Here is a 26,949-nt window from a genome sequence, read left to right as displayed (position 1 = left end):
CAATTTAATAATAAAAATACTGTATATTTATTACTTAACTAGATGAATAAAATACTCATATATACTTTTATGCTGTGTGGAAAAGCAGCACCGCAGCAGCGGTCATTATCATCATTATCATCATCGACGTCCTGCAGGGAAGCAAGCATTATGTGGTGGCTGGCACGTCAGGGTCTGAGCAAGTACAGCGTGTTTAAAGTTTATTGCCGAAGAATGTCTTCCACGGGCTTCCTCGTCGATGATCCCAAGTATTCGTTTCTCAAGGAACTGGACATTTCCAGCAGGAACCTGGGAGTCTACGACGGAAAGTGGGGAGGCACCGGCGATGTAAGACCGGCCTGACTTTTCGCATTTTCAAGTAGCAGACCGGATCGGAAGATCCGAGCCCCTGATATCTGGAGCCTGATAAGCCGGCGCGACGTGGTCTCGTCGTCTCGGTTCGGGTCGCTCCAACTACTCAATTCTACTTTCTATTTAATTTTTTTACCCATCCCTTCGAGCTTTTTAAGGTCATAAACTTATTTAGAAGAGTGGCAAAGCTTCTTTTTTTCTTTCTTACTCGCAGAGTAATTTTTTGGCACGTGAGGCGCAGATGATTTCCCCTCTAAGGTCATCGAACGAGGAAGAATTTTTAGGGGCAGCGGAAACCCCAAATTACTTCAAACTTCGCAGAAATGTCTCGTTCGAGTTTTTCTTGCCAGCGAGCACGTGCTTGTAGCTGTAAGAGAGGAGTGTGTACTCGTATGAGCATGTTCAACAACGAACGTCTGGGTTTTCTGCGCTTTTTGCAGTGGTTACAGTGCCGTGCCAGCGAGAAACAGAATATTTTTACCCTCTTCAACCGAACCGAAGATTGTATATCTGTTTCTAAACTTTTACTTGTTTGTCGTAATTAAAAAAAAAAAAAACTGAGTGAGGCACTACTTAGCCGTAGTTAGTTGGAAACATCCCCATAGGACCAGTTCTGAAGCTTGCTTCTGTGGCACAAAGGTTAGTGCGCTTGAATAACAATCTCGACACCGTCGAATATAGAGGTTTGATTCTGCATCTCGGAGACATTTCTTCACATATCTTTTCCTTGGCACATTTTTTAATGTTTCTAGCAGATCTTTTTGTAGCAGTTGTCGACATTAGACATTCTGAAGAACTTGGGGTTAAAACCCAAACGATTTTCAGTCACACAATCGAAACCCTAGAAAGAATTTCTTATTGGCAAATGCAAAGATATCGCATGGATGCGCAGCAAGTGCAGAGCATGCAACTTGTTCTCGTGGCTTCACCCCGCTCACACTTCATAATTAAACAGAACACCAGCAAGCAGCTAATGAAACTCATGCCGCAGTAACAGTGTGAGGGGGCAAACACCTGTTTATGTATGAAAGGCAGAGGCCACATTAATTAACTTGCATGTAAAAAGGTTTAAGTAAGTCATGACTGCTTATGCATTCAAACAGATACCGCTTTGAGCGCACTGCCGCTCACATGCTCAGGACGGATGAATGAATACTAACGGCTCTATACCTTTATAAGGGGCAGTAGCTTGTGCCACCTAACCTAGAAACTGAAAACCAAAACTAGGATTCTTCCCCTCGCCCTTCTAAGCCAATTTGCTTCCCCTCTGCAATATTGTAACTATCACCAGGCGGTGTAATATATCGCCAAAATGACCTTTTGGGGGATCGGGCTAAGACTAAAAACGTCGCCCCCCACCTTCCCCTGGCGAGGGAGTTTCCAATTTTTCTCTGGTCAAACCAAGTCGGTGTTACCCCAACACCTGGTCCACTGGGAGACTGTGTTAAGACTGGGCCGGAGCCACGTGGTGAGGAGTCCCAATTTTCCTCTGTCCCACCTGTTTCCAGCTATTCTAGTTAGTTGTATGTCACTCAATTCTCCCTAAATAATTTTCACTAGTCTTCCAGTCTCCTCTTTGTTATTAAAGTGCACTTACCATCCATTCTTCCGTTCTCGTCTGCAAACCCCTGCACTCCGGCTAAATTTGTCACCCCCTGAGGGAGGACGGGAGCAAGCCCTGTGCATTTCAACATCACCTGTTCTATTGTCTGATCTTCCCCTTAAAATACGGCACACTGCATATCCATTTTCATACTTTGTCCTAGTCCTCAATGCACCTGTTCTAGCGTCAGATAATGAGCTCCCTCGTGAATCGTCATATTCCTCCCTTATTTTCTGTTGTTGCCCCCTACCCTATACATAGTTAAAGCTGACTTTCCCTGCATTCTTTCCTCCCACATTTTTCTCTCAACTTTTACTTCCTTTAATATAGAGGCAGTCCGCTCTGTCCCAGCACTTGACTGCTGGTTTTTGAATTTAGTTTCGGTTTGTCTATTTAGTGTTCAGGCTTTTCATATATGGATGCTTATATACCATTCTTGCCCATTGTGTCTCTTCAACTGTGTCTAGTCTTTGTTCAAATTTCAACTTGCTGATCCCCTCTCTCCCCGAAAAATGTCCAGCCTTTGTCTCCCTGCACTCCTTCATACGGTGTATTCCTATGCGCCCCCAGCGCCAGCCTGCCCACACTCCTCTGCTGGGTCTCCAAACTCAACTCAAACCCAGATTTCATGCATAATACCACATTGCAAAAAGGCACTCCCGGCAACATGATTTCTTTCCATATTCCCCTTGCAACTTTATATCTCTTGTAATTCCACAGTGCCCTAGGCTTCATAATTTCTGCATTTGTTTTTTCTTTATTTAGCATATATTCCTGTTCTTCTAAATATTGTGTTCCCTCATCAGCCATACTCCTAGGTAGATACTTATACTTCTCTACGTGTTCAAATAAAAGGTCTTGAATTTTCACTGTCCCCCTTCTCATCGTTATATACCAGGGGTAGCCAAACCGCGGCTCCCGAGCCGCATGCGGCTCTTTGCTAGTCCAAGCGAGGCTCACTGATCCCTCATAACCCCCCCCCCCCCGCACGCCTTCTTTCTTTTCTGGGGAAAGAAAGATATCCTTTCCTTCTTTCCCTAGGAGATAAGAAAAAGATTTCAGAATAAAAAAACAGCTTGCGCTTTGGCAGCATTGTGCCCCCTAGATACAGTCGAACCGCTTTTTACTCCTATGTTTTCACAGATCCTGGTCCTTTCACCGTTCGTGAGAGTTTACTGGACCTTAGGGGGAAATGCATCAAGGACAGAAACTGTCAAACCATGCATGCACTTTGGCTTGGGGTCGAGGAAATGTTCTGTCTCCCAGCCTTTGTCACTTGCCGGTGATACTTGCCCCCTTTAGATAATGGATGTTGCCTCCATATTGTTTCTTGTTGAAGGCCGCAAAAGCCCGGGTTGACCTCTTTCATAGTTTCCATTAGTCACAGATGTTATGTTCAAGTTCTCAAAGGACCGAGAACATTTTTATAGTTATTTTTACCGGCTTACAGTTGTGACCCGCAAGCTGCTTTTTTATACTTTTTTTTTTGGGGGGGGGGGGGGGGGGGGTGACTAGCCAGCAGTTAGTGAAGGTGCGTCTGGAACGCTTGCATGGAAGGCCAAAAGGGTTGTTGTACATGGTCATGCTTCAATTGGAAAAGCAGGGATGTGTATACGGAAAATAAAAAGTGCTAAATAACTGTCAGCATTCCATGCGAGGAGGTCATCATTTCTTCAGCTGCCTCCACGGTATTCTACACGCTCTGTTGAGACAAGAGGTTAATTGTTGTCTACGTCTAACCACCCTGCCAGAAGCAAGGTATCTCCATGTCAAGCTCGCGGGCTAGAAACTCCTATCCATATTTGGATCAACATACTGCTGCGAGGCGCTGTTCTCAACTATGAAAACGGTGAAGTCAGAACAGCGCGCGACCCGGACGGCCATCTGACTGAGCTGCTCCGGAGCGCAATGACGTCGTTCGAGTCAAACTTCAAGGCGCTTGTTTTACGGATGGGGAAGCCAGCCCAACACAGGCACATAATGAGGAACAGCTGCATTAGTGTAATTCACTGTGCCCGCAGCCGAAATGAATGAAATAAACAAACCTGCCACGCCCCCTTTTTGCTGCGGCTCTTCACTACACTGTTTCTTTTTATGGCTGATTGCATATGTTTCTCAGGGGTGGGGGGCAAACTTTTGTCCAAAGCCTGAACAAAAAAATGATCCTGCCCCCCCGAACCCCCCCCCCCCCCCCCCCCCCCCTGCGGCTCTTAGAAGTTTCGTGGTTTTGTTTGCGGTTCTAAGGCCGGGTCAGCCTGGCCACCCCTGTTATATACCATTATTCCTGACTTGTCGTTACTGAATTTCAGGGCCAGAGAGTTTTTTTCCTCTCCACAGATCTGTATCAGCTCCTGTAACTTATCCTGGCTATCTACTGAAAGTACAATGTCGCCTGCATAGAACATTCCTGTGTGTGCCTGTTGCGTGTGCCTGTTGGAACCCCTCCTCCCCCCACCAACCTTTTTGAATCCTGGCTGCTTCGTCTGCTTTGTGGTGATTCAGCCTGCTGCAGCAGAAGGTTGCCGACCCCTGTGCTAGGGTTCATGCTCGGTGTATGATGCTAACCTGCATTAGCAAATTACAATCTAGTACCAATGACATTCCAGTTAACTCTCTTGCATTCTTCTGTTTGAAAATGCTGAAGTGCTGCCAATCATCATTATCTATTTTGCACAACTTTAGGGGAGTTGATCATTCCAGTCAAACATTATGAATCCTTTATGCACCTACTCCATGGGCTCTTAAACTGTATTCCTAGGAACCCACCAGCTCCTCCAGTGTTCCCTGATGTGTACTTTGAGCGCCCAAATCACCTGAACTTCCGTGCTTCCAGGTGCTGACGACCTACTGCCCGGCCAACAATCGGCCCATTGCGGAAGTGGTGACGGCCACCCTGCCGGAGTACCACAAGGCGGTGGACGCGAGCGTGGAAGCCTGGAAGGTGTGGGCGGACATCCCTGCCCCCCAGCGGGGGGAGATTGTGCGCCAGATTGGAGATGCACTGCGCCAGAAGAAGTCTCAGCTGGGCCGCCTGGTCTCCCTTGAGATGGGCAAGATACTCTCCGAGGGAGAAGGGGAGGTGAGGGTTGAGGCCAGGATTGTGGTGCCTGGAACCATAGCTTCTTATATTTGGGAGATCTTGCGCCTCCCGTGCCGAATCCGGTCACAAAACTGGGAGTGAGAGAACGGCAAAGAGAAGGTAGTATATAAGGGCAGTAACACTCTTGTGAATCCACAAGCACTTTCCGAATCCACAAACACTTTCCATTTCTGGCTTGAGCAGCGTCGCCATCGGCGTAACCGCATGGTGCATTATGGGACGTTTCCCATGATGACGTCACAAGTTGTGACGTCATTATGGTAAACGTTATAATGCACCATGAGTGACGTTACGAATGTTACGACGAAGCTCACGGCCTTCACAGTAAAGGTCACGACGTTCACGAGTGACGCCATGAGGGTCACTAGGGCCACGAGTAAGTCACAATGGAGGAGGGAGGGAGGAGGAGTAGGAGGGGACGAGAACGAGAGGAAAGGCACACAGGCCTCATCTCCGTACCCTCCCCTCTTCCTCCTCAAGACCTGCGCTCTAATTCAGCATTACAGGGAGTTAAAAACGTCTTTAATTTTTTTGTTTTGTTTGTCTTTCACAACATTCAAAAAAGGAAAGAGATGTGGTTCTTCGTGCGGCCACTAGAATTCTCGAGTGGTGCTGCCGTGAAAATAGTCCCCTGCACCTGCCGCTCTTCCTCCCCCTTTTCCCACAACCTGGCTGTCTTGTTCTGGCGCGGAAGGGGTGAGCTTTCCCTCTATATAGAAAACTATGCTGTAATGCACAAAGTTGTATAGGGCAGTTCATGCAACATGCTTCTGGCTCGAAATTTCGCCGAATGCTGTGTCGATGGCCTTTCGTCCCATGTCTTTCTTTGCGCAAAGGTAGTGTTCTTCAGCTGGCTCGAGTTATTTTGCATGGTGATTGAGTGCCAGCCATAGCAGTCGAGTGCTGAAAAGAGCATCGGCTGGTACTCGATCTTGATATATTTGAACCTTCATCGAAGACACCTGGTACCGGCTGCTTCGTCCTTTAGCTGCTAGGTGCCGTCGATTTTGCGCAAGTTGCCGATACGTACCAAAACAGCAGAGGGCATCTGCAGGGAGTCTACCATAGCTGCATAGCTGTGACAGGTTTCCTGTCCAGTGTGCACAAACAGATAATGTATTTCCGCATATTATGGCCCGATGGTTACAATGCAAAGCTGAGAAAGCAGGTTTGAATAGATGTGCCAAAACTCACCCATCACATTGTCTTGCTTTACTGTCAAAATAAAAATAGAATGATAAACAAATTCATGGAAAAAGACCTATTAATCAGCTTCTCTCAGAGTGAGGTGGGAAATCATACTGTGCAAAAGCAAAAAGGCACATTCATTGTTTTGGTGCAAAGCCACAAATGTGTTATGTGTGTAATTACTTTTTTAGTAGCTTTTAGGTGTGCAGTGACTAATTTTCATGAAACAACCTTCCCGTCGGTGTGCACATCATAAACATTTAGAGCAACCTACCTAACTTTCTAATAGCCGCGTCCCACTAGAGCGACAGACAGCAACAAACGACAGCGACACACGACAACGAGCGACAGACGACACCGACAGACAGCCTGTTTGTCGGACTCCGCCGTCCCACCTGGCAGACACGACGCAGAACACGGGGGCAAGGAAACTTGTTTCCTAGTGGGACTGGAGTTGTCGACAAAACACTTCAAAATACACAGACAAACATTGTTTGGCGACGCGGTTTTCGTGTTTTGCTCTTTGGGCATAAAACGAACCGACAAACACGGTGAAAGTGGAGACAATTACTTTATTTCTTGATTAAAGCTTCTGCTTCTATTCATTTGCCGTTGTGGACCTTCCGTAAACAGTCGTGACAATCGACACCAAACTTTTTCCGAGCGAGAAATACCCGCATCGTTCCTTTTTTGGGCCGTTCGAGGCATTCTAGGTGAGCGCCACGGAGATTCACGCTGATTTTGAGGATGTTTATAACTTCATATTCGAATGATCGAGGGCAGGTGCTCTTTGGTGGACAATACGGCATCCCCATCATCACAGAACGTGATGACAAGTTTCTCGTCTGCCGGAATGGCTTGCCGCGGAACGTTGTCCTACTTCGTGGTGAACGGTCTTACTTTGGTCAGTCCTCGCACATGGGTGTATCCATCCTGATGCAGGGGCGTAGACTTCGGCGTCTTGAAGCACCACCTCGCGCACCAAGTTTTCGCAAGAAAAACCAGCCACAGCAAATTCCCATTCGCAACACGACCGCCCGGCGCAAGCCGCGCCCGCGACCACTACGTGCAATCGAGGGACCGGAACTGCGGGGCCGGGAACGACGAGTGGCCGCCAAAAGCTTCTCGTTCCGGGAGGAAGGGTAGAAGGGTGGGAAGGGAGGCAACCGAAGGCACAAACGGGCGAGGAGGATAAGTTTGTCTCCGAGAGATGTTCCTCAGTGGGACTGCTTGCTGTGCTTCAAGTCCAACGACAGACAAGAACTCGTCCGTCGTCGATCGTTTGTCGGCGATTGTCGGCGATTGTCGCGGGTGTCGGTCGTTGCAGTGGGACAGCTTCGGCAACACGGAACTTTGTGGTGTCGTCGGACAAAAACCGGCGTTTGTCGTTCTAGTGGGACGAGGCTATAAGGGCTTACCATTCAGTATAGGTAGTTCGTCGCACTTGTAGAACAATGTTCAGAGGGGAGCCTTCTCCGTGTGCCTAGACACTAGGCATGCTCTTTTTCTATCCATGACATGGAATGCCACCCTTCCATCCAAGTCTCTATAAGAAGCTGCGTCGAAAAGGCGCCAAAAAGGCAAGGGCAACGCAAGTTCAAACGGTGTCTTGTCCTTGTCTTTTCTGGCGTCTTTTCTACGCACGAAGCCAAGCTAACTGGCCCAAAAATCCACTCTGCTCTATGACAAGGTTCCTTTTGTTCGCACAACCAACGCCATTCCCAGGTGCAAGAGTACATAGACATTTGTGACTATGCGGTGGGGCTGTCGCGCACACTGGAGGGCAAGTGGATTCCATCCGAGCGGCCGGGCCACGCACTGCTGGAGGCCTGGAACCCGCTGGGAGTGGTGGGTGTCATCAGCGCCTTCAACTTCCCCGTGGCGGTGTACGGCTGGAACAGCGCCATTGCCCTCGTCTGTGGGGACACCGTGGTGTGGAAGGGGGCCAGCACCACGCCACTGTGTGGCGTTGCAGTCACCAAGATTTTGGCCAAGGTCTTTGAGGTGGGTGCTTTGTGGCATGGCTGCTGTCAGAGTTGTGCGTGCATATCTCGTGAAACTGCAACTTTTGGAGAGCTTCGGATGGCGTTCGGGTGAAGGCGTTACCTTCGTGGCTTTTACGAGGGCAGACATCGCTCTACTCTTATGTTGAGTCCCTTAGATTTGGGAATGCAAAGGAAGGTAATGAAAAAAAACACAATCTACCTGATCAGTGTAGATTTTTATGTGGAATGCATCTGATTGAGGTTCATGCTGAAATGTAACTAACTTCGGGATTTTGATGCGGGCTACTTTTATAGGATCTCGTACAAACTAAAATTCATTGCTGCTGTCCACTTTCCTAATAGGAACATTAAGAGCATACATACAAAGTACTCCTGAAAAGTAAACTTTTAGCCCAGATAATGCTAAGCTTCTGCATTTTCAGTAAATACCGATAAACCCCTATAAATAACCTCTGAAATAGTTTGCTCAGAATCGGCAAAAACTGGAGAGGTTTGCAGCTTGAGGGAAGTTTGAGAACCATGGGGGTCTCTTATCTTTTGTTCTCACTACTGGGATGACATTTTTCAAGTATTTGGGAAACACGGGCATAAGTTCAATGGACCGGGAGCTTGTTTCATTGCAGGCTATAGCTCGGACACAAATAAATATAAACTTTGCATAGCTTTCCCAGTTCTCCCATCACCCCCTCATTGGGCCCACCACCGATCGGTTATAAAGTTTTCTAGAAATCACCCCCAGACAAAAATCCTGCACTGGCTAGACAGTCTCGCCGGGATTTCCTAAGGACATCCGAAAGTTGCAAAACCAACAAGGTCCGCTCCACGCCTACCCCAGGCCAACAACCTTCCGGGAGCCACTTGTGCGCTGGTGACGGGCGGTCCACCCGTGGGAGATGCCATGTCCAAGGACGACCGCGTGCGCCTGCTCTCCTTCACCGGCAGCACCCCCGTGGGGCGCCAGGTGGCCCTCAAGGTCCAGGAGCGCTTCGGCCGACCCCTGCTCGAGCTGGGCGGAAACAACGCCATCTTGGTGGACAGCGACGCCGACCTCAACATGGTGGTGCGGGCGGCGCTGTTTGCCTGTGTGGGGACTGCGGGACAGCGCTGCACCACCACCAGGAGGCTCATCGTGCACCAGGAGGTGAGCGACCCTTTAACCACAGGAAGCACATACGCCCAGAGGTCGGCATTTTAGCTTGCCCTCACTCACCCTCACAGCCACACTCATGTAAGCCCCTCACTCGCCCTCACAGCTACACTTCCCCTCAGCTCCTTACTCATCCTCACAGTCACCTCACCTTTAGCCCTTCATTCACCCTGACTGAACCTCGTGCCCCTCATGCACTCACGGCCCTCACGCACTCAAACCTATCACACACTCACTGACCTCACGCCCCTCACATACTCATGGCCCTTGCGCGCTCACAGACCTTATGCACTCATACCGCTCATGCCCCTCACGCACTCACTGTCCTCACGCCCCTCACACACTCATGGCCCTCACACACATCATGCACACACCGACCTCATGCATGCACCGCCCTCATGCACGCACTGCCCTCATGCACTCACTGCCCTCATGCACTCACTGCCCTCATGCACTCATGCCCCTCACGCACTCGTGGCCCTCACGCCACTCACACACTGACCACCCTCATGCCCCTCAACACTCATGGCCCTCGTGCACTCACCGCCCTCACCCACCCATGGCCCTCACGCACTCATGGCCCTCACGCACTCAGCCCTCACGCGCTCATACCCCTCATGCCCCTTACGCACTCATGGCCCTCACACCCCTCATCCACTCACTGCCCTTGCGCACTCATGGCCGTCATGCACTCACCACCTTCACACACTTACTGCCCTCATGCACTCACCGCCCTTACGCACTCATACCCCTCACTGCCCTCATGCACTCATGGTCCTCATACACTCACTGCCCTCACGCACTCATGGTCCTCATACACTCACTGCTCTCATGCACTCATGCCCCTGATGCACTCATGGCCCTCACACCACTCACACACTTAACACCCACACGCACTCACCACCCACACGCACTCACCACCCTCATGCACTCACCACCCTCACGCACTCATCACCCTCACGCACTCATCACCCTCACGCACTCACCACCCTCACGCACTCACCACCCTCACGCACTCACCACCCTCACGCACTCACCACCCTCACGCACTCACCACCCTCACGCACTCACCACCCTCACGCACTCATGGCCCTCACGCATTCATGACCCTCGCGCACTCATGGCCGTCACACACTCACCGCCCTCATGCCCCTCGCGCACTCAAACCCCTCATGCCCCTCACGCACTCGTTGCCCTCCCGCTCTCGTGGCCCTCCCGCTCTCGTGGCCCTCCCGCTCTCGTGGCCCTCCCGCTCTCGTGGCCCTCCCGCTCTCGTGGCCCTCACGCTCTCGTGGCCCTCGCGCACTTACTGCCCTCACGCACTCACTGCCCTCACACACTCACGGCCTTCACGCACTCATGCCCCTCAGGCACTCATGGCCCTCATGCCACTCGTACACTCACCGCTCTCGTGCACTCGTGGCCCTCATGCACTCACCACCCTTACGCACTCACTGCCCTTACGCACTCACTGCCCTCATGGCCCTCATGCCCCTCACACACTCATAGCCCTCACGTCCCTCACACTCACCGCCCTCACGGCCTTCGCGCATTCATACCCCTCATACACTCACAGCCCTCATGGCCCTCACTCACCCTCACACTCGTGAATTTTTTTGGTTCAGAAACTCGCTCACTTTTACTCCACCCCACCTGTGAAGATGAGAGTGAGTGAGGCTGAGTGAGGGCCCTCATGAGTGAGGTTTGCCGAGGTATGCATGCACCTAAGTAAAAGGGAATAGAAGAATAAAAGTTTTTCCTCAATATTTGTATTTAATGCTTTTTAATCTGGCCAGCTTGCAAACACAAAAACAACATATTAAGACGGCACACAAGCAGAGAGGAAGACAAGACGTAGGACAGAGCTCCAACTCCGAACTCATGTATTGTGAAAGAAAGAGGAAAAAGAAGCATCAGAAATTGATCTTATTCTTTGAACTGTCCCATTGTGAAAAACCCGACCATTGGAGGGCATTCTGAGTTTACTCATTTGGAGGTGGTTTTTACAGCAGAGCTGTCAAGGGCTAGTTTCCCCAGGATTGTGTCCCTTGCAGAGAAATGTTGACACAAAACTCTGGACAGCTACCGCCATCTATTAGCAACGGCGGCAACCAGACAATCGGCTTGCCGGCCTGGCCCTTAGATGGCGACAACCTTTCCAGCCTTTCCACTCTGGTCAAAACCAGAGTGGAAAGGCTGAAAGTCTTTTGTTGTTCATTTTTTATTGAGAATTCATTGGTTATGGGAGTTTAGTTCTGCAGCATCTCCGATTCTCGAACCGTTAGAAAACATACTGATCCACGTCTAGACGAGGTTTTTTTTTTTACCTGGAAGGGGTCCTCTGATTTAAGATAACCTGAAATTCTTTAAGCACCCTTGTCATATGTAATACTAACTGTCGCGTGACAAAACTTGCAAAAAAGAGTTGCCCCTATGGGTTCATTCTTCAAAATTACTAAACTCCAGGTCGTAGCTTTACTGGGAGGTTTTTGTTTTCTTGCTATCCAAATCGTAGAACTATTCCAGGTTCCTTGCCATGTCCCGCAAACAAACTGCGGTGACAGCCGAGGCTCTGCACCCTGCCGGATACAATTACACTGCGACGTTTAAATTTAGCAAGCGGCGTTCATATGACACTACGACGTCACGTGACACTGATATTGTGTGGCATTGTTACGACGCTCAATTACCACTAAGTTTAGCGGAAAAAAGTTTTTCTGATCAATTTAGGGAACAAACTACCTATGATTTGTGTGTCATATCGTAGCACGGCACTGCATGGTCGGACAGTCACGGGGCAGAGATTCCCCGCCAAATTCAGTGGAGAAATTTTCCGGCTAAAAACAAGACTACCGCGCGATGGTTGGGCAAGCTGTCATGACTGAAGAGAATATAACATTGCCCCTACGTTTACCTTCTCTTGTGGAAAATGCGCTGGGTTCTGTGGGTAGCACTGTATTGCACCGTTTTGCACTTTTTCTATATTTTTTTTTAATATTGATTCCTGTGATTCTTTTTTTCTATTGTGGTTGATTTGAGCGGAGGGGCTCATGCCTCTATTTGTGACACTCAAACATTTTTTTTTGTCTTGTGTTTGGCTGATACTGTGCAAGTGTATATTCACCTGTGGGCGTGTGTTTTTGCTTATTTGTACATTGTGTATGCAAGTACCATGTCATCTTATTCGCAAATGTACTATTCCCCCCCCCCGCTCTAATGTCTCTGCCACTGCGGGGTAAACTGAAATAAATAAATAAATAAAGCGGCCAAAACGTACCTACGCGAAACACGTGGGGGATCTGCCGCGAAACCTTGCCAACAACGGCCGTCGCCGTAAGATATTCAATGTATGTCTATGACGTCGCCGTCTTTCGGCAGACTAAGAACGCCCAAGGCCGCACTCACGAGCCCCGCTTGGGTCCCGTCCCGCTCCCAGGTGTACGAGCAGGTGGTGAGCCGGCTGAAGGCAGCCTACGGCCAGGTGCGGCTGGGAGACCCCCTGGAGGCCTCCACCCTGTGCGGGCCCCTGCACACGGAGAGGGCCGTGGACGAGTTCCTCGAGGCTGTAGCCGAAGCCAAGAAGCTTGGGGGCAAGATTGAGTGTGGAGGAAAGGTGGGTCGCGACCCCGTCGTTCGGCCGTTCCGAGTGCAGTGCCCAGGATGCCTCTCCGACCGGCATGTTTGGTCCCTTGTGCGCTGTGCGAGTGTGCAAGCACAAACGCGACGTTGGTGCGCTTTTTCTGCGGTTTGCTCGAACGGAACGTTGACGAACATTGGTCTTTACAGCGCTCAAGACGGCGTACGGATTGAGAACTTTTCACCATAAGTTAGTGGATTGCCGGGCTGGTTGGTGATCAATCGGCACAACAAAAAACGGCGCTGAATGGACGGGGCGAAATCTGGGAGACTCGTGGAGCGGGCGCCATCCTTATCGCTAGTGTGTCTCCGGCGTGTTTCTTTTGCATTGTCTCGTCTATTTTGCTCCGTTTTTCGTTGTGGCTTTTCACCCCTCAAATAGTTTTTAACGCAGCCATTCAATTATAATAAACAAAATCGGTAAAAACCGTCCATTGCTCGTTCAGGCTGACAGTGTCGTGCTACATACGCTGCGAAACACTGCGAGCACAACATGACGTTGGCACTGTTTTGGATTTTGCTCGGACAAAGTATTCGTGACTCCGAATTGCACGACTTCAGTTTGTGCCCAGGATGGGCACATTTAAAGGGAAGCTATGGAGGTTCTGGAAAAAAATTGGTTAGAAGTGAATTCTAGTGTATTTTTACCCCGTGAACATAATACTCAAACCATTTGCTGCGCAAGTATTGTCAAACGTGAAAAAACGCTAAAGACAGTCACTGTACGTGACGTCATCGACAGTTCTTTTGGCTGCCCAAGGCTAGAAAGGCGGGGCTTGAGCCCTATTTTTGAATTGCTCTTCTGCCTCTCTGCACGTCGCATTGAAATATAATTTGAATATCTGTTATTCTATAGGCCCAATATAAAGGCAATCCAAGTGTTTTTTCTCAAGTGCAGAACTGCCCCATCTTCCCTTTAACTATGCCGCCAGTTTTCGTGAGTGCCTTTTCGATCTAAAAGCAAAACAGGAACAACCGGCAATTGCTCGCTTGTGTTTGTGTTGTGCTGTATACTTTCTGTACACTGGGTTTCTCCGAGAAACAAACAAATTATGTTGCGCGACTGTTTGATTGCCGCGATCCTGGCAGTTCTTTCTAGAGCCGACAATATAGCGGACCAGGAGCCTCAGGCGTCCCCAGTAGTACAATGTCTACACCTAGGACTATTGGACTTCCTATAGCTACAGGTGTAGAAAGTTTCAGCTGTAACCTACAGCTGTAGGCTGCAGATGAAAAAGCATCTGCGGCTGAAAAGAAAAGCACCAGGAGGCTGCACGAGAATACTAGTCAGTGTCTCTCTAATTCCGTTAATCACTCGGTGCTTTCATTTGCTTCCCAAGCACGGGGATTTTACTCTGAAAATGACCTCGCCGTAGCAGACTGCCATCGTTGTCACGGGAGTTTGTGCCAAGACACGGCACAAGCTCCCGTGTCTTGGGGCTCGAGCGTCGACTCACCGAATGTCTCAATGGCTGGACATAGTCTGCAAGTGGAAAAGTCCGATAGCAAGCCTTAGTGGACCTCAGTGGCAGCGGTCGACGCCCTTTTGCACAGCGCGTGGACGGGCCTGGCCACTTCGTGGAGCCGACCATCGTGACAGGTCTGGCCCACGATGCCCCCGTGGTGCACCGGGAGACCTTTGCGCCCATCGTGTACGTGCTCAAGTGCCAGGACCTGGACCAGGCCATTGCCTGGAACAACGAGGTGGAGCAGGGCCTGTCCAGCAGCCTCTTCACCCAGAACCTAGGACACGTCTTCAAGGTACACTCCCCGCATTCCCTTTCTTGCTTCCCAACGAAGCAGCTGGCGTGAGCCAGCAGTCGATGAGCCAATGACAAGATTATGGTGCGGCGTGAAGCAACCACATAGGCTACGCTTCGGAGTGACGGCGCCTTAGCAGTCTCGGTGTTTAAGCGACCGTGGTGGCTAGTTGTCCGAAGCTTTATCAAAGATGGCGGGAAACGGTTTCTATCCTCCGGGAATGTTGAAACACTTTGTGGCGGAGGAAAACGGCAACGCTCGAGCTTTCCCGACACCGCATCTAGAGCTTGGGAAGCTGCTTTTTCGAGTCGTAACGATCGCTAATTGCACCCACTCCGCCCCGAACACCAAAATGGCGGCGCTGGCAAGAAAATTAGGGAATGGAGTGTGGATGCTCTGAGCGTGGCTTATTTAGTAGAATAGAAGGGCAGAGCGGTCCTGCGTTTCAAGCCCTCAAAGCACGGCGTAATCTGTGTGCTGGAAGCAGCACCGCCTTGCGCTGCAGGGCTAAGAAAGATGCCAACGAAAAGAGGTCGTTTGAGCATCTAATTACGATCTACGGGGGTGTTGTTCAACCATAAATGGAGGCGTGACCCCTTAGGCTTTTTTTTTTATATAGGTATATTTCTTGCCCGCTCCATTTCATTTAGAATCCAGTTTCCAAAGAATCGCCTGGTCTTTGTCATTATGGCACTGCTGCCAGCTTACGGACGGTAGTGATATTGACACACGAGATGTGGGACCGGTTGTAGCTGATGAAGAGCTACCTTCCTAGCCCACCGTAACAGGGTGCTACTTTGACGAGTGAAGCACAAATCTCGGGAAAAATAATCTGGTTGTTCACTTTTATTTCTATAAAAGAAAATACCTGACTGGTATGGTGGAATGCTACAATGCAATGGTGATTGTCCTGAATAATTGATATGTTGATGATTGCTGTAGGTTGGCTATCCTAGACCTCTTTATGTTGCACGAAAATTTTTCTTTCTACTTGAAGGGATTGTCCGGTCAAACTTTGTGTTCGAGAAAACAATTGAATATGATTGTTATTGCCTCGGAACGCATCGTCCGTGCAATATCTGAATTTTATATGCCCCTCTGCCTGAGTAATTGAATTTTAACTGCTCCAATCGCATTTTAGTGTAAACGGTGCTTTCATTGACAACATTGAAGCTCTGATGTCACATAATGCAAAGCGAGCATTTCCGTCTCGTCGTTTTCCTGTAATTGAATGCCGCAGCGTGCTTTATATTTATTGTTGTGCTCGACTTGTTCCGTGGATGAGTGCAATTTTTATTGTGCGGTTGGGTGCCACAACCACCGGGCAGAACCTGCGATTCGCGAGACATGCAGTGACGAGCAAAATGGATTGTCGCCGTGCGTAGGAAGCACTGGGTTCGGGATCCCGCTTATGCAGCAAGCATTTCGCAGAAGAGAGCTACGAGCTGCGCTCTAAGTGGACAAAAGGCTCATAAGGTGAGGTGTGATGTGCCAACGATATTCAATGACGTCCACCCACTCCTCGCCCAAATTGGGTCAATTTGTTTGATTCTGCATCGAAACCAAAGCCAACAGCTAACCCGTCTCGAAACAATGCCAAAAGTTATATTTAGCGCCCGTGCAGCCCGATTCTGTTTGCCCTCCGTGTGGAAGTGAAGTGTGACTACAATCCACAAAGCTCGTCCAAGTGACGATCTAGAAATGTTACATGCATTTTGAACAATTCGACGTTTGCCTTTGACTGCGGGCATCGCCTCTGAGGGAATGATTTGCAGCCGCATCACCGATCTAGTGGATCCGCCGATATGTGGACCCAGATGCCGCTTCGTGTACCCAGGTGCCGCTTCAGAGGCTAAATCTGCATCCTTTGCTTTAGAAGCGCTCCTTGTCCGATAGGTGGCCGTTGCAGTTGTGCATGCACGAAACGGCATACGTTTGCTCGAAGCTAACGACTGTTTTCGAGTAATATCCTGCTAAAAGAAGAGACTTTTTTGCACATGCTTGGGAAGTGCATTACAAGAAACATATTTCAGTAGGGCTTAAGAGTCTAAAGAGTTTGAAACAAAATATGAGACATCCATCGACCAATGCTTGTTATCCCGGCCATCAGATGATCCTTTGTGTTATGTGACGTCGCGCAGCAGCTACGGGTGTCAGCCATTTACACTGGTGAAATTCACGGTGCAGTTTTGTACACTTGCTCATGAAAGGTTTAATTAATATTGGGACATCGTATATCAAAATGAAAATGACTTTTGTCTATATGAAGGCTCCCTCAACGTAACGAGTGCAAAAACTTAAGTATGTCTGATTTCGAGCGGGAAATTCCTTTAAGGCAAGACATTGCTTTGTGTAATTTTGTAGCGTGAGCTACACTGACCGAGGTTGAGCAGTTTCGTGTGGCTCTTGGAGAGCCGTGCTGCGCATGCACAAGGAGCAGTGACGTCGCAAGGCGCACAGTTGGTGCGCCAATGCCGCCACCGCGCGCGCCTCGCTGGTCTGCACATTTCAAAGGAGTGACGTCATAGCCACGGCAGACGTACTGGCGCCGCTGCGTGCCCAGCTGTGCGCCTCCGTTGCGCAGTAGCCAAGTCTGACGCTGCACCGGAGCCGCTTGATAGCACTTCTTATTTTGTGTGCATAAGCTCACGCTACGTATATCCTGGCATAGCCAAGCTAAGCCACCACATTTTTGTTTTCTCCATAAGTGTGTCATGTGCCTTTGTTTAGCAATACATATTTCCTAATATATAAAAATCCCAGTGAATTGATATTACTTAGAGATAAAGAAAAATTAAGTGTTTCCTCATCCCCCCCTCTTGGTGCCCTTTATGTTTTAGTTACGTATTAATGAAAGGCTACATTAATGGCCAATTTTCAGTATGCGTTACGCTTGATTGCTTGCTGTTGTGCTCCCGCACCTCGCATGTATGTTGCCACTGTGGCCAGCCACTTCTCCTTCCTCGACCTTTCTGATCATATTGGTCGCAACTGTTTCTAGTGGCTGGGACCCAAGGGATCTGACTGTGGAATCGTCAATGTCAACATCCCCACCAACGGAGCTGAGATTGGAGGTGCCTTTGGCGGGGAAAAGGTGGGTGGCGGTGTCACGAGGACCCTTAGGACTGTTACAGACATTCGAATAAGCCAAATGTGTTGAAACTTGTTACGGCGAGATGGTTGCTATGGCAACCGTCTCTTCGTAACGGAGGTCTGTGCGACTCGTCGCAGTGGAGGGCAAGGGGTCCTGACACGATATCTTGCACTCCTACGCAAATGTCTCATCCAGCCTCTAGGACTTGTTCTCTTTGCTCTGCTTTTTAATTGTGCTTGCAGAATTGCACTCAGGCTTAAGCTGTACCAATTTCTTCACGACCGAAATAGTTACTGTATTTCGAATCTTGATTTTGCTGGATCATTCCTGTGGAGCTGTTCGGTTTAGGTCTCCTCGTGCTTAATTGGCAGCTGGTCAGGTCAATGAGCGATTCATTTTAACCTTGTCTTTAATGAGCATAATTTCAAAGAAATGCCTGGTTATCGTTAACCATTTTCCTCTTGCCTTTTTTATGCAAAGTGTTTTTTTGGCCAATTTTTCCAGCAAAAGAGGGCACCTGAAATAAATGCATTGTTCCTTCTGGATAAGAATTATCATTTGCGGGACATTAAGGTATGAGTGCAAGCAACAGTGTGCAAACTATTGTGTAAGGCCCATTCACACGGCAGTGTTTGCTTATGTTATCCTAAGTTACATTTTCTGTCACCGTTCCATCCATGCTTCATTTGGTGCGTGCAAAGTTACTTCTTGAATTGGTTGCGACGCTTCTTACGAACCACGGACGTCCTGGTGGTTCTCAACCTACCGTAAAATCTTGTGAGATAACCCACCTAACATCAAGAGCAAATCGGGTGAAAATATGGGTTGGCTAACTTTCAATGTACAATCAAGAAAAGTTAGAAAAATTGCTATTTTTAGGTCGTGTCCCTTCCGGCAACGAAGCAAAGATATCTGTACTTCCCAGTCAGCAATGTTTGCGTGTATCCTACCATAGCTAACTAGCCGCATTTACGCCGTGGCCATCACTGATCCCAGCACTACGATTAATAGAAATGGGCTATCTTTCGGTGTTTAAAAAATATAGCAAATCAAGCCAAAAATAGGGGTGGGCTATCTTTCGGGGGTGGGGCATCTCTCGGGATTTTACGGTAAGCCCCCCGTAACATAGCGCAATGTAAGAAAACGGTGCAGTGTGAACCAGCCTCTACACTCAAATGGTAATCCCCTTTTTTAAATATTAAACTGACACATTCTACTTCAAGTATTTGAAGGCTATCTTTACAAATAGTCCTTAGCAGTGTCTATAAACTTGAAGAAATATATACCGTAAAATCCCGTAGGGACGCCCACCCAAAATGAAGAGATACATTGGGACAAACATGGGCTGGGCTATCTTTGGAAATGCGACAGCAAACATTTATAAAAAAAAAGTGGCAAGACACTGGGCTATCCTTCATAAACCATATAAAACGGGAGCTGATACTGCGGACATGGCAAATTTCTGTATTTATGATGCAATAAACATGTGGTACTTCGCTACGACATCCTGTGTCATTAGTAATAGGGGTTGCGGATGCAGCAGATTCGCTTTACAATGTTTACACGGTTCTAACGCACAGGCAGATTTAGCTTTCATGTGTCCAAAAAGTAAATTGTGGCCGATTCTACTGCACAGTAAAATAGTGAACATTGAACACATACCTCAAAAAATGGATTTTACGAAACGATATATCCGCTATTTTGTTATAACCGACTTCGGTTAACGAAGTGCAAAAGGGAATGAGAAATTGTGATTGCTTCGCTGTAGCCGCTATTTCGTTATAACCGGTCTCGACAGTAGTATGCTCGGAGAAGTGGCTGACTTTTAGGAACATCTCGGTTAGCCCAGTGCCCTCAAAAGTCTGGGTCTCGAAACATTTTCAGACGTTTCAAAAGTAGCCAGTGGGCACTTATTGCGACATTTTACAGTATAGAGTGCATTACTGCTGTGCATGGCATTTCATTCCATATGACACGATTTCCACCTTTTGTCTCGGTTCGTATTTGCTGCTTGGAATTTGTGCGCGTAACGTTGACGGCTGGGGTCGTTGTTGCCTGTTTCAGCACACCGGCGGTGGCCGCGAGTCCGGCAGTGACTCGTGGAAGCAGTACATGCGTCGCTCGACTTGCACCATCAACTATACCAAGGAGCTTCCATTGGCCCAGGGAATCAAATTTGAGTAGAAAGGAAAAAAGTTGTGCCATACTTACTTGCATGAACGTTGTGGATGATCGAAATCACTAGCTCATGCTCTCTTCTGTACGCAAACAGTGACTTATCTTTTGGTCTTATCCGTGAAACTTTTAGGAAGCACTTGGGAACAATCTTTTGCAACAAGCTGCTCTGCTTTCTTTTGGCTATGGGATTTGTCACTTCACCCCATCTGCGGCTAGCCGTATTGCTTCCGTCTATTGTTTTCTTACGATGTTTTCAGCTACGAACAAAGTGGCGGTAGCACGGTGCTCCAGCAGCTTCTCTTGGTGTGCGTTGTCTGTTTGGAAAGGATGTTGTGAGGTGTGTGCCTTATACAGGGGTGGAGAGAATACTGTGCACATGAGGGATAGAAATGAGCAGCGTAGCTATGTGTGGACAATTACTTTTTCTACATTCCAATGGTGCCATGTCATCAGTGTCAAAGTTAAATTTTTGCTACTAGATTTTTCTACTGAACTGTTTACTGTTGTGCTCTCGGGTTCTCTGGATCAGTATTTTTATTCCGTCTTCTTGGTCTTCGAGGACTTGTTCTGCTGCTCAAAAGGTAAATGAAGGTGCCGAGAGACAGGTGGTGTAACACGATTATTGTATTTACACTGTACTATTTACATGGAGGAAAATGTGCACTGTTCCAGGGAGTTTCCCTCTTCAGCATGTAGCAGTTGCACTTTGCAATAAAACATCTCATTTGGAATACATTCTTCAATATTGTGCACTTTTTTTTGGCACCACTGAATTTCAACATGCATTTTTTTGCTGGCATTAAAGCCGGATCCTCGTTGCATTATTAAAATATTTGATAAGTTTAACATGTTTTCAAACATTTGCAGTAACAATGCAGCTGTCGTTATACACAAGCAAGTAGCATCCAACAAACATTTAGCACACTTGTGGTACTGTTTAAACTGGAACCCTACATGAAAGCAAAATATGGTAAGAAACCTTCATTGAACCCTAAAACCTACTTTCTCAGATACAATGCTGGATATGAACATGGCAGGACATGGTAAGTTCTCTGTCATTCTTCAACATTTCTTGAAGGTGACCTTGCAGTCAGTTTTGACCAATTGTTTCTGGTGACATTTCTTGTGTTTTTTTGCTTACAAATCGAAGCAGTCCCCACAAAAAATCGAGCGTATAAATCGAGCATTTCGGTGGCAAACGGGCATGAATAACATGCAGTGTTCAATTGAAAAGCAAGAAAAATTATAAGAAGCAGGAAATGAAAATGTGACTCTTGACCCCCACATCCCTTTTTGAGCATTCTCGCTGCTCAACCGCTTTCTTTCCCAGAGATTTCCCATGTGCCGCAAGTATGGAAAGGCCTGCCAGGCACCAGCTTCCAGTTACATGGCCAGTCATTCTTTTCACTCCTAACGTTGGCTGCTCGCTAAAAAAAATTGCATTATTCACAAGACATTCCTTCTCTACACGTAAATTAAATTTTCCTGGAACTCCCTGCACAGTAAAGATTATTTTAGGAAAAATATAGTTTTTTTTACTCAGGTATTATGTCTTGAAATTGTTTCCACCTTAATTGGGAAATAAACTAAACATGATTACAGGGTCACTGAGGACATTGTAAAGGATTGTTTCATTTCAAGTAAACTTGAGATCAGAATGTTCTATACGGGAAGGGCTTCTCATGTTGCGCATTTTGTTACGCAACATGACTGAATTTTTTACGTCCCTGGGGAAAGTCATGAAATACTTGGGGGATGACTACTTCTAAAGGCCATAATTCAATAATCTTTGTCTGATCATGTAGACACCAATTAGGGGACAGGCAAAGAACATACTGGTCTCTTAGTTTAAAACATTTTGGAAGGCTGTCTTAATTTGTTTTTCATTTGGTTATGGCAGAAGTGTTTGTAGTCTTTCAAATGCCGTCACACTTTTCCAAGTCTGGAGGTGGTTGGGATGTCACGGTGTCATCACAAATTTACTTTTTAGTACATTTTACACTTTTACATTTCCAATTTACATCACAAATTTCATTTGGGGACTTAGTAGTAAGTGAAACCCCAATATATTGGGAACTGTGATAAGGTTATGCAGCAGAGTTGCTTTGCCCGCGTACTGTCGGTTGTTGTACTGAGGTACTACATTTAAATGGGGACTCGAGTGGTGAGCGTTTGCTATGCCCTTAAAGTTTTGAGGTCTCCTGTTGACTGCTAGATGGGAATGGCCAAATCTGTATGCAAGGTTCTGGGGGAATTGTATCAATCACTGGATGATAATGAAAAACACTGGTCGAGATCTGCACCACAGTTAGTGCAGTGTTCGTCCCGTGCACTGAAGACGAGTTGCAGGGTGGCTTCATCCTCAACTTTGTCCTTTGGTTGGGTCTTGGGAAGTGTCCAGTCCTGATACTGTTTGGGAGGCACTGCTTCGTTTTGTGTCCGCTGGAAGAGTCATTGTTCAGAGAAACTTTTCACTTGGCTGTTGACAACCATTCTTGATTTTCCTTATGATCCAGTAAATTCGAGCAGCAATATTGCGTGTGTCATGTGTTCAGTTGCACCCTGTTGCATAAACAAACTGTTTTACCAAATGCCGGGCAAACTTCTGTGCAAACTAACCATCATGCAGATTTTTTTTTTTTTTCGTATTAGAATTAGTAATTACCGAGGAGCCTATTTAACGAGGTACATGGTGTTTCAGATTAATCAGTTGGCGTGTTTGCACGATTCTAAAGCACCCTTAATTCTAAAGCGCAGGCAAATTTAGCTTCCATATATTCAATAAAAGTAAATTGCTGCCGATTCTACAGTGCAGGTAAAATACTGAAGATTGAACATATACCTCATGTTGAATTAACCTGAGACTGGGGTAGAGAAGAAATATCAAAATGTAGAAGGGACAGAAAATAGACGGGACGACGTCTCAAACTCAGCTCTCTAACTCTGCCAGTCGACGTCCCACTTTATCCAAAACCGCGAAGGTTTGGAAAACTAGCGTGTTTGCCTGTGGGGACAACATTGGACCACAAGAAAAGGGGACCAAACCTGCTTCTGGGATGATCATAGAAAAAATTGTAGGGGTGCGGGCGAGCTGGTGAATATTAACCATGTTGAATTAACCTGAGACTGGGGTAGAGAAGAAACATCGAAACGTTGAAGGGACAGAAAATAGACAGGACGACGTCTCAAACTCAGACTTATACCTCGGAACAATTTGTAAAATACAGGCCAACACAAAAATAAAAACATTCAGCAGAGACACTTAAGACTACTTACATGTAGGAATCCGAAAGCATTCCTACATGCAGCACATTCCTACAAGCAGTGTGCCACGTGTTCCTATTGCACATTTGTGAGCCGCTAGCGATGATGGCGGTCTTATTGGCTCTTGACTGCGCTCTATTCTGTGTCAACGCAACTGTGTGTACAAGCTTTGCGCAAGCGCTCTTCGCAACGTGTCCTCTTGCCGCTATGGAACGCATTGCGCTCAAGTGCAAATGTGCGTGCCAAGGGACACCACGCAGTGGGCGAGGGACGTCACCGACCCGCCAAGCATGGCAGCCTTCCCAAATGTGGTGGATGAGAAGGTCTTGCATACGAGTCGATTTATCCACGAAACTATCTCGCCATTTATAAATTAAATTTAGCTAAAATACTGAAACATACGAGTCCTAAAAGTATAGTTGTCTCATATTTTGTTTTTAGCATGTCTTAACGCTTTTAATGTATAGGCACCATGTGAGGCCTCGCAAAAAAGCTAGCACGGAATGTCTCTGAATGTTGGAGTCCCAGTGATCCAAAGAGCACGTCGGAGGGAGACACGTCACTATACTCTATCTAGTTGCGCGCAGTGCTGTCAAAGCCACAAGCGGGAGAGAGGAAAGTCGCTTTTGTGCGAATTTTGAGTGACGGGCTAATTTTCTACACTCGGAAATAGGGGGTGTAGTATTTACACCTCTTGTCCTATATATAACAGCCCAAAAACTATGATTCCACGTTGAGTCAACTGACGTCGAACCGATGATACCAACTTTCGGAGCGGCTTGGTAGTCGAGTGATACAACTTAGTAAGATAGTTAATGTATGCATTAAAGACTACAGGACGCCACTCAAGGTTTTGTTGGCCCTGCTGCAAAATTTCAGTGTTTTTTTGTGTGTTTTTTTTTGTGTAGTCTTTGATACATCCATTAGCCATTTTGTAAGTTATAGCACGTAGCTATCAAGCCGCTCGTAAAAGTTGGTGTCGTCAGTTCGACGTCAGTGGACTGAACGTCGGAATGTAGTTTTGCGGTGTTGTATATGGGACGAGTATTGTTATATATGGGTGTAAGTACTTCACCCCCTATTTTTGAGAGCGTAGGGGGAGAAAGGCGATGTCTGAAACACACAAACGAATGTCCAAGTAAGAGGGTGCAGTTCCACTTTCCCCTCTTCCCCAACTGCTTGCGTTACGCTCATCTCATTTACTTTTGGGAAGGGTTGTCGCGTGCTTCGCCTCCGTTGCTCTTATTGGAGAATTCTCGGTGACCGCGTTTCCCCCTCCGCTAAGCACTCCGCAACGAAGAAGCCGCTACTGCGCCTGCACGCCGACCCAAGTGGCACGCAATGTTGTGCAAACATTCCTTGGATGTTCTGAATGTTGAAGGAATGTTAAAACACCATTCGGAACGTTCTAGGAACGTTTGTATGCGAACATTCCCTATAAGGTAAGCTCCTCAACTTTCTAGGGACGTTCATTAGTGAACATTCCTATGCACAATGTTCTCGGAACGTTCCCCTTCAAACATTCGTATGCACAACATTCTTGGAACGTTCGCTTGTGAACATGCCTAGAATTTTCGCAGGTAAAGCCCATCTTACGGCAGGGGCGGATCCAAGGGGAGGGGACGACGGCAGCGGCCGCCCCCCCAAACTATGTCGACCCCACCCCTCCCCCCTTGGAGGGCAATTTGACATGGGTAGACCCCCGAATCCTCCAAATAAAACCGATTACCGGCCTGCCATGTGGTCCAAAATAGGTAGGTCGCACCCTAGCAGGCACACTTGTACTCTGAACTTGGAGAACCCCTCCGTCGAATGGAGGAATAGTATCCTTAAAAATTTTTCCGCCTTCCCCCCCAGAACAGAGTTCTGGATCCGCCCCTGTCTTACAGAGCTCTCCCGCAACCTGTGGTTCGAAACACCATCCACTATATGCCACTTTTTGCCAAAACTATGTAAATAAAGTGGAGTTTCTGGAAACTTAGCACAAGGGATCAGTTTCCTTGTGGTCCTCAGAGTCTGTTCCTTGAATATAGCGATGTACCCATGCCACATTCTGAGGAGATTGAAAGGATGCCCCTGCATAAATTTGCAACATTTCAAAAAAGTTACAGAAGTTCTTTGGATGTTCTGAGCACGTTCTTAGAACCTTTTTAGGATATTTGAATGTTGATTGAATGCCCCGGTAATGTGCTACGTCATTCTCAGAATGTTTTAAGAATGTCCCTTAAAAAAACATTCCCCAAATGTAGCGATAAGTGCCTGCGCCACATTCTGACAGTGTTGATAGAATGTTCTTACGTAAATTTGCAACATTCCAAGAATGTTGCCTATGTTCTTTTGGACATTCCCGGAATATTCTCAGAACCTTCTTGCGCTACGCTGGGATGGCCTTGACCGTACAGTTCCGGGTATCGTAGCGGGTTGCGGACAGCGTTGCGGGACGGCGAAAACGCTCTAGTTTTCGTAGACCGTGTTTCCCCCTCCTCTAGGCCCCCAGCAACGAAGAAGCCGCTACTGCGCCTGCGCGTTGATGGCCTTGACTGCACAGTTCCGGGTATCGTATCGTAGCGGGTTGCAGAGAGCCGTTACGGGACGGCGAAAACGATCTACAAAAACTTCCTTGAAGGGGCCGCAGCGTTCGCTACATTTTTTAGTCCAGCATGGGCCCATATAAATTTCATAGTGTACCTTTCTGGTGATTTCCTGTCGGGGCAGGTGCTACCCTGTTGGATCCGGTCCTCCGTATGCTCCTCGGAGTTAGTGCTGCCACGATGGTGTTGGCTGCACGTCCTTTGTCTGCCACAACCTTGGCGTTACTTGACGCACGGCCTGCCAGCTTTTCCTTCAGTTTTGGGATGCCGCTACCCCACGAGTTTCTACGGCGCGCTTTGGCTTCTTCGTCCGTCTCCTGGTTCGGTTGGGGCACTAAGGTGCTCTCTGTGGTCGTCTTCACGATGTCGTTCAGACTGAAATAAAAATTGGGAAAGTCTGAACGATCTGTAATGATAGCGCAGCTTCTGTAATTAAGCAAAGTTTGATTACTAGAGCTCTGACAATCGCGAAACTTGGTGTATATACTAATTAGCCTATGAGCATTCCATTTCAAAAACAACCTACTCGCTTTGTAAGCAGTGATAGAGTGCAGGCGAGCTGGTAATTAATCGACGTCTTATAAACCCTGAGATGGGGAAGGATAAAAAAACGGAGGAACACAACATAATCTCAAACGCAGCTGAACTTTATTGATATGAGCACACCAATTAATAAATAGACCTTCAGACAAATGTAAAAGAGAAAAAGAGAACTCAAACGCATAAAAAAGGCAACTAACGAGCAGTGGCGTCACCAGAGTCAGCGGCACCCAAGGAGGTGGCCCGCAGCGACCCCCCCCCCCCCCCCCCCCCCCCCGCCCTCCAACCCCGCTCCCCACCACCACCGCTCGTCGCCCTCCGCAATACCCTCCTCCGCTCGCCGCCTGCGACTTTCCCCTCCCTCCCCTTCTCGTGGCCCATTGCGGCACCCCCCGGAGCGCTGCACCCGAGGCCGTCCGCGCCCCCCCCCCCCCCCCCCCCGCACCCCCCTTGTGACGCCACTGCTAACGAGTTCGCCCCAGACAGCCCC

General features: G+C 47.9%; 2 protein-coding genes across 2 annotated transcripts in view; one reads left to right on the top strand and one right to left on the bottom strand.

Annotated features, from left to right (window-relative positions):
- The first annotated feature begins 77 nt into the window (after positions 1-77).
- Positions 78-20,807, top strand: LOC8033659 (alpha-aminoadipic semialdehyde dehydrogenase). Its single transcript, XM_029973933.3, has 8 exons — positions 78-327; positions 4,788-5,033; positions 7,968-8,246; positions 9,084-9,389; positions 12,832-13,008; positions 14,586-14,792; positions 17,794-17,886; positions 19,951-20,807. The coding sequence occupies exons 1-8, from the start codon at positions 151-153 to the stop codon at positions 20,068-20,070; spliced, it is 1,605 nt and encodes a 534-aa protein (XP_029829793.2). The 5' UTR covers positions 78-150; the 3' UTR covers positions 20,071-20,807.
- Positions 20,808-21,562: 755 nt separating this feature from the next.
- The window catches only part of LOC8033658 (kinesin-like protein KIF12), a 173,021-nt gene continuing 167,634 nt past the window's right edge, over positions 21,563-26,949 (bottom strand). Inside the window, exons 16-17 of the mRNA XM_040213715.3 lie at positions 26,017-26,294; positions 21,563-22,506 (exon numbers count right to left, since the gene is read on the bottom strand). Of these exons, the coding sequence (XP_040069649.3) occupies positions 22,427-22,506; positions 26,017-26,294 (358 nt within the window). The 3' untranslated portion in view covers positions 21,563-22,426. The remainder of the gene's footprint in view (positions 22,507-26,016; positions 26,295-26,949) is intronic.

Source organism: Ixodes scapularis, unplaced genomic scaffold (genome assembly GCF_016920785.2).
Source record: "Ixodes scapularis isolate PalLabHiFi unplaced genomic scaffold, ASM1692078v2 PGA_scaffold1__304_contigs__length_218370807, whole genome shotgun sequence".
Classification (NCBI taxonomy): Eukaryota; Metazoa; Arthropoda; class Arachnida; order Ixodida; family Ixodidae; genus Ixodes; species Ixodes scapularis.
This window is presented reverse-complemented; position numbering and strand designations above follow the sequence as displayed.

Excerpts from the sequence above, each read along its gene's own strand:
- LOC8033659 (XM_029973933.3), top strand. The coding sequence starts at position 151 with ATGTGGTGGCTGGCACGTCAGGGTCTGAGCAAGTACAGCGTGTTTAAA. Across the intron at positions 5,034-7,967 it reads TCTCCGAGGGAGAAGGGGAG|GTGCAAGAGTACATAGACAT; the intron begins GTGAGGGTTGAG and ends CGCCATTCCCAG. Across the intron at positions 14,793-17,793 it reads ACCTAGGACACGTCTTCAAG|TGGCTGGGACCCAAGGGATC; the intron begins GTACACTCCCCG and ends AACTGTTTCTAG.